General features: G+C 53.8%; 1 protein-coding gene across 1 annotated transcript in view; it reads right to left on the bottom strand.

Annotated features, from left to right (window-relative positions):
- The window catches only part of AP4M1 (adaptor related protein complex 4 subunit mu 1), a 53,104-nt gene extending 47,083 nt beyond the window's left edge, over positions 1-6,021 (bottom strand). Inside the window, exon 1 of the mRNA XM_034757045.1 lies at positions 6,011-6,021. Within this exon, the coding sequence (XP_034612936.1) occupies positions 6,011-6,021 (11 nt within the window). The remainder of the gene's footprint in view (positions 1-6,010) is intronic.
- Between the last annotated feature and the right edge of the window lie 1,515 nt (positions 6,022-7,536).

Genomic DNA, 7,536 nt, shown 5'->3' with positions numbered 1-7,536 from the left:
CAGTGGGAGGACAATGGGCTGCAGAGTGAGGACCCAGTGACGTGACCAGCCGGTTCCAGCAAGAGGACAGAAGCGAGGAGAGGAGGCCCCGGTTTACAACCCTGTTTACCTGGAGAGAAGACAATGGACAGAGGCGGGGTCTGGGGCCAGTGATCTCAGATGCCCAGCTGCGAGCAGAGGGGGCTCTGGGCTGGAGAGGGGGAGCAGGCAGAGCCCACCTGTGTTATACCAATAAAAACTAGCAGGATCTTATTAAAGGGGACAAGATAAAGATGCCACATTTATTATGATAACAATTTGATTTATGAGCAATAACTAATATCTTAATCCTTATACACACACATTATACCTAATACCTACACACACACACACACACACACACACACACACACATATATATATATATCTATATATCAGATGTTCTGCAGCTGCTGCATAGTTACCAGTCCTGCTCGAGTCTGTGGCTTGAGTTTGCAGCTTGGGTTCGTAGCTTGTGGCGGTAACTGGCCAGGAAAGCCGGGCACACGGACGAGCTGGGTCTCTGTTGGGCATGCACCGATGCCCTTCCATGTTGGCAGCAGAATGTTACCCTCCTCCAAAGTTTTCCATCTCACCCATCCTTTTTGTAGGCTTTAGTTTGAATCCAGAGTCTATAGGTCTTGCTGTGTCACGCTGCCTTCAGGTTTGGTGATTGATCACCCGTCAATTGGAGACATGACTTTCAGCCTGGGACCGGGCTTTGATCTTCCTTCTATTGTACCTTTTCTTTTTAGGGTGGATTCTTCTTACTTCGTTAGGGATCTTGTCTGCATCTTCAGCCCTTGGTGTTTGAACTCTATTTAATCAGGACAGGCTGGGGCTGGAGGTTGATTCCATCATCCATACATCCCTCATTCACACATCGAAACTAAACTAATAAGATTACAGCAGGGTTTGCAAAAATGAAGGTTGCAGCAAGCCCTTACAAAATGGAGTAAGTGTTGTAAAATGGGGTTTGAATTACAATATGGCAAACAGTGAACAGAAGTTACGCTGTAGGCAAGTGTAATAAATGGTGAACAGAAGTTACAATACTGAAACAGTGCAAGTCTCAGTGATTTAAGCAGGAATTGGATTGATAGTGAAACTTACAAAGGCAGCTGACTGAACAGCTATGGCTCTTAACAAGCATCTTAATTGTTAATTAGCCAGTTATTGGGGTAACCGGTTTTAGGAATGAATATTGTTTCATTCATAAAACTTTACTTATGAAGTTACATTAATAAAGTGAACAATTAAAAACAATTTAATTTAGGGTTACCATAGGTAATTTAGGGTTACTCCAGGGCCCGAGCTGACCCAAGCTGGAGAGGCCGGGGGGGGCCAGACTGGGCCGCGCCTCCTCCCCCCACACCGCCCTTACCTGCTTCAGGCTTCCTGTGAATTAAATGTTCGCGGGAAGCAGGGGAGGGGGCGGAGTTGGGGTGAGGACTTTGGGGAAGGGGCGGGGCTGGGGGTGGGGGCGGGGCCCCGTGGAGTGTCCTCCTTTTGGAGGCTCAAAATATGGTAACCCTATTTAATTCATCAGTTCTACACCTGGATGCAGAGAGACTGGGGTGTGCTGGGCCGAGGGAGGCCAGGCCTGAGGGTCAGAGAGTTTCCTGTGCTGTGTTCAACTCTCAATAAATCCTCCTGTTTTATGCTGGCTGAGAGTCATAGATTCATAGATTCTAGGATTGGAAGGGATCTCGAGAGGTCATCGAGTCCAGTCCCCTGCCCGCATGGCAGGACTAAATACGGTCTAGAGAACAGGGTGGCATCAACCCCTTCGGGGGTGAAGGACCCGGGGGTCCAGAGCGAGGGGACTCCCTGAGGGGGCCCACGACAGAGATGGACGTGCTGAGGCTCCGAGAGGTGCGGCTCCAGGAGGTGGAGGTGTCACGGAGTCCCCGGGCGATGCTCTGGAACTGCTCCCCACAAAGCCAGTCAGGACTTTGGGGAGCCTCCTCTCCCTCAGAGCAGACTGTCTTCAGGGCAAGACGCTCACATGGCTTCACCTCCTGGGTCTCTCCTGGGAGCATTCAGCATATGCCCCTCTGTGCGCTTCCCACAGCGAGTCCGCCCAGGCGGGGTCCTGGGGAAGCCAGAGGGTTCTGCACCCCCACTTCGCAGTCAGACGTGACTCTCAGCCAGCCAGTAACACAGAGGTTTATTAGTGAAGGGTTAAAATCCATGTGCATGTTATATAAACAACCTGGTATATGAATTATGCCAGCTCTTTTCCAGACCCAAAGTCCAGAGTTTGGTCTGGAGACCAGAGGCCTAGCAAATAGTGATCAGCTACGAGAAAGCTGGGGTAAACAAAATAACATTGCCTTTGCTAAGTTATGCTTGCTCAGTAGAAATGCCAGATGTTGAAGCAATAACTGAATAATTATGTTTCATCCAATGTTTCAAATTGAACAAAGGATCCCTGTTCCTATTTCGGTGCATCCGAAGAAGTGAGGTTTTTACTCACGAAAGCTTATGCCCAAATAAATCTGTTAGTCTTTAAGGTGCCACCAGACTCCTTGTTGTCCCTGTTCCTATTGTGTTTCTCCTGAAGGGAAAACAGTCTTCCCACAGATCCAACCTTGAGTTTATGAAATATTGGCACATGTCACTATAATGATATGGCATCCTTCCACCTCCCTTCCAAGGGACCAATGCCTGCCTTAAGACATAAAGGAGACAATCTCTATTTTCATATGCTTTCACTGTTTCTTTGCTTTATCCCCTAGACATGTACCTGTCGGACAATCAAAGGAGTTGCTCCGTTCCTATGGACCCCAAATCAGAATTCAACATATATATTTTATACTAATAACATTTTATCAAAGTATTAATCAAATGTTAACTTGCTAACTTGAGACCATGGGCGGAGACATTGTGTAACCTTTTAACCATTGGCTATTGTGCTATCCTGTCTTGCTGCAAAAACTATCCCAGGGTGTGGAACTGCCTACCCCGTCACTTCCCCCCGCCCATGGAAAATCTATATATTCCATTGTAATCAATTGATTGACAGTGTCTCTGAGCCTAATAAGCCAAGTGACACTCCGCCAGCGCTGTGTGTAATAAACCCCTATGCTTTGACCTCTACGCGGTGTGGATTTATGTCCTTCAATTAGATGACAGGAACACGGTCTAAAACAGAGCTTGTAAGTACAGCGAATGGGATTCCTCCACCGGGTCCATTCTGGGGCCCAGCGAGGCAGACCCCCGTCTGCCCTCCCTTCCAGTCCCCAGCTAGCTCCAAACTCCAACCCCCGTCCAGCCCCACCTCCTCTGGGCTTTGTCTCTTTCCTGGGCCAGGAGGTCACCTGATCCCTTTGTCTCCAACACCTTCAGTTGGCACCTTTGCAGAGGAGGGGCCCAGGCCATCAGTTGCCAGGAGACAGTGTCGGGCATTTATGTACCCTGGCCCTTTGCTCTGCAGCAACCATACACCCTTATCCCACCACCTAGATACTTAAGAACTGCATAGGGGAAACTGAGGAAAACATTAAGAACAGTCCCACTTCGTCACAGGAGGGGCCTGACCCCGAGAGAGAGTGGACCCCCACGAAGGGCTGTCTCACTGAAAGGGGCACCCCCCCACGGACCACAAGGGGCCAAGAGTGGGCACTGTTGCGGAGTGTGGGGGAGTCAGGGCCCTGCACCCCTCTTCCCGAGATTCACTGCGACTCTCAACCAGCCAGTAAAGCAGAAGGTTTATTTAAGGACAGGAACACAGTCTCAAGCAGAGCGTGTAGGTACGACCAGACCCCCTCAATTAGGTCCCTCTGGGAGGTTCAGGGAGCTTAGACCCCAGCTTGGGGTTCCCTGCGTTGCACCACCCAGCCCAAACCGAAACTAAACTCCAAACCCCTCCTGCTGCTCCTCTCCTTTGTTCAGTCTCCCGGGCAGAAGGTGTTAATTCTCCCCACCCCCGTTCCTGGCTCAGGTTACAGCTCAGGTAGCTTCCTTCAAGGGAAGTCCCCCCTCCTCACTGCAATCCCCCTGCAACATTCCCAGGTCAAATCTGCCCTGCTCCCTGCTCCGTCACATCTCTCCCCCCTTCGAGACTGAACTGAGCGGGGTCACTTTGACCAGTGACCTGGGGAAGTTCAGGGCTCCCTCTCCGGGACAATGCGTCCGCTATCAGGTTGTCACGTCCCTTCACATGGACCACGTCCATGTCATAATCCTGCAGGAGCAGGCTCCATCTCAGGAGCTTGGCGTTGGCTCCTTTCATCTGGTGCAGCCAGGTCAGGGGAGAGTGGTCGGTGTGCATGGTGAAGTGACGCCCAAAGAGATATGGCTCTAGTTTCTTGAGGGCCCACACCATGGCCAGGCATTCCTTCTCGATGGCCGCGTAGTTCTGCTCCCGGGGTAGCAACTTCTTGCTCAGGTACACGATGGGGTGGCTCTCCCCCTTTTCATCCTCCTGCATTAACACCGCCCCCAGTCCTGTGTCTGAGGCGTCGGTGAACACCATAAAGGGCTTGTCAAAGTCTGGGTTTGCCAGAACTGGGCCACTGACCAGAGCCTCCTTCAGCGCCCGGAGAGCCTCCTGGCACTCCTCGGTCCAGACCACTTTGTCTGGCTTCCCCTTCTTGCACAGCTCAGTGATGGGGGCGGCTATGGCGCTAAAGTGGGGCACGAATCTCCGATAGTACCCTGCCATCCCAATAAAGGCTTGGACCTGCTTTTTGGTTTGAGGAGCGGGCCAGTCTCTGATCACCTCCACTTTGGCTGGTTCCGGCTTTAGGCAGCCGCTTCCCACCCGGTGGCCTAGGTAGGATACCTCAGCCATCCCCACCTTGCACTTCTCCGGTTTTACGGTCAGCCCAGCCTTCTGGAGTCGGTCCAGCACTTGTCTAACCTGGGATATGTGGTCCTCCCAGGTCTGGCTAAAGACACAGATGTCATCGATATACGCCACGGCAAAACTCTCCATCCCCCTCAGTAGCTGATCCACCAGGCGCTGGAAGGTGGCCGGCGCTCCCTTGAGGCCGAAGGGCAGGGTCAGGAACTCATAGAGCCCCAGAGGGGTGACAAAGGCCGATTTCAGCCTGGCATCTGCATCCAGCGGCACTTGCCAATAGCCCTTTGTAAGATCCATGGTGGTAAGGTACCGAGCACCTCCCAGCTTGTCTAGGAGCTCGTCCGGCCTGGGCATGGGGTAGGCATCGGCTACAGTGATGGCATTGAGCTTCCGATAGTCCACACAGAACCGGATCGACCCGTCCTTTTTGGGGACCAGCACCACCGGCGAGGCCCAAGGGCTGGAAGACGGCTGGATCACCCCCAAAGCCAGCATGTCATTGACCTCTCTTTCCAGGTCCTGAGCAGTTTTCCCTGTGGCTCGGAAGGGGGAGCATTTTATAGGCGGGTGCGATCCTGTCTGCACCCGGTGGACAGTCAGATTAGTGCGTCCAGGCTGGTTGGAAAATAGCTGTTGGTACAGATGCAGCACCCCTCCGATCTCAGCTCGCTGGGCAGGGGTTAGCCGATCAGAGAGGGGAATTGCTTCCAGGGGGAAGCCAACTCTTGTCCCAGGGAATAGATCTACTAAAGGGTCATCTCCCTGCCCCTCCCAATGTCCACACACGGCCAACACCATATTCCCCCTGTCATAATATGGCTTCATCATATTCACATGGTACACCCGGTGGTGGTGTGCCCGGTTCGACAGCTCCACCACATAGTTTACCTCGTTTAGTTGCTTGACAACCTTGAAGGGCCCTTCCCAGGCGGCCTGGAGTTTGTTTTTCCTCACAGGGATGAGGACCATCACCTGATCCCCAGTGGCGAAGGCGCGGGCCCGTGCTGTGCGGTCATACCAGACCTTCTGCTTCCTCTGGGCTCTGGCCAGATTCTCCCTGGCCAGGCCCATGAGCTCGGCAAGTCGTTCCCGGAAGGTCAGGACATACTCCACCACCGACTCTCCGTCAGGAGTGGCCTTCCCCTCCCATTCGTCTCTCATCAGGTCCAGGGGCCCCCTTACCCGCCTTCCATATAGCAGTTCGAAAGGCGAAAACCCGGTAGACTCCTGGGGTACCTCCCTGTACGCAAACAGCAGGTGAGGTAAGTACTTGTCCCAGTCCTGCGGGTGCTGATTCATAAATGTTTTCAGCATCATTTTTAGCGTCCCATTGAACCTCTCCACCAGGTCGCTCTTAAGCCGCTTGGCATACATCTTCCTGCTGGCCACTCACCGGCCTGTGTGCTCACAGCTCCCCACAGTTCCCAGGGGGCCCCCTAGTGTGCCAGCCCTTCTCGAGGTCACCACCTCTCTGCCAGGGTCGAGCTGCAGACTCCTCCGCCCCTGGGACCACTCGCTGCGATCCCCCCGGGGAACCCTGTTACTGCAAAAGTCCTTCTCGCTGGTCACACACTCCCAGGGGTAATAACAGTCTCTCTCTCACTCTTCAGCACGCCTGGTCCCCGTCAATCCCCCTTTGTTTTACTGCTCCCCAGTCACTTACTGCAGGAAGCGCCGTCCACGGGGTGCATTAGATCCCACCGCTGCCACCAGTTGTTGCGGAGTGTGGGGGAGTCAGGGCCCTGCACCCCTCTTCCCGAGATTCACTGCGACTCTCAACCAGCCAGTAAAGCAGAAGGTTTATTTAAGGACAGGAACACAGTCTCAAGCAGAGCGTGTAGGTACGACCAGACCCCCTCAATTAGGTCCCTCTGGGAGGTTCAGGGAGCTTAGACCCCAGCTTGGGGTTCCCTGCGTTGCACCACCCAGCCCAAACCGAAACTAAACTCCCAACTCCTCCTGCTCCTCCTCTCCTTTGTTCAGTCTCCCGGGCAGAAGGTGTTAATTCTCCCCACCCCCGTTCCTGGCTCAGGTTACAGCTCAGGTAGCTTCCTTCAAGGGAAGTCCCCTCTCCTCACTGCAATCCCCCTGCAACATTCCCAGGTCAGATCTGCCCTGCTCCCTGCTCCGTCACAGGCACGATCTGTGAGTCCGTGACACCTGCACCCCGTCACACCCACACCACGTCACACCCACACCGACACACTATCACACCCCACGTCACAGACACACACACCCCATGTCATCCCGTCAGACCCGCACCCCCGTCACACCCACACCGACACCCCGTCACACCCCACGTCACAGACACACCCACCCCACGTCACACCATCAGACCCGCAGCCCGTCACACCCACACAGACACCCTGTCACACCCACACTCAGACACCCACCCCATCACACCCACACCCCATCACACACACCCCAAGTCACACCTGCGCCCCGTCACACCCACACCAACATCGCATCACACCCACACAGACACACTATCACAACCACAGAGACACCCCCCCCACATCATACCGTCATACCCACATCCCGTCACACCTACACTAACACCCCATCACACTCACACAGGCACCCTGTCACACCCACACAGACACCTCGACACCCCCCCATGTCACACCGTCAGATCTGCACCCCGTCACACCTACACCAACACCTCGTCACACCCACACAGCCACGTGTGACAAAGTCGTGTTTTATTC

The sequence above is a fragment of the Trachemys scripta genome, chromosome 25, assembly GCF_013100865.1.
Source record: "Trachemys scripta elegans isolate TJP31775 chromosome 25, CAS_Tse_1.0, whole genome shotgun sequence".
Lineage (NCBI taxonomy): Eukaryota > Metazoa > Chordata > Testudines > Emydidae > Trachemys > Trachemys scripta.
Note: the sequence above shows the minus strand (reverse complement) of the source record. Positions and strands in the feature narration are given on the sequence as shown.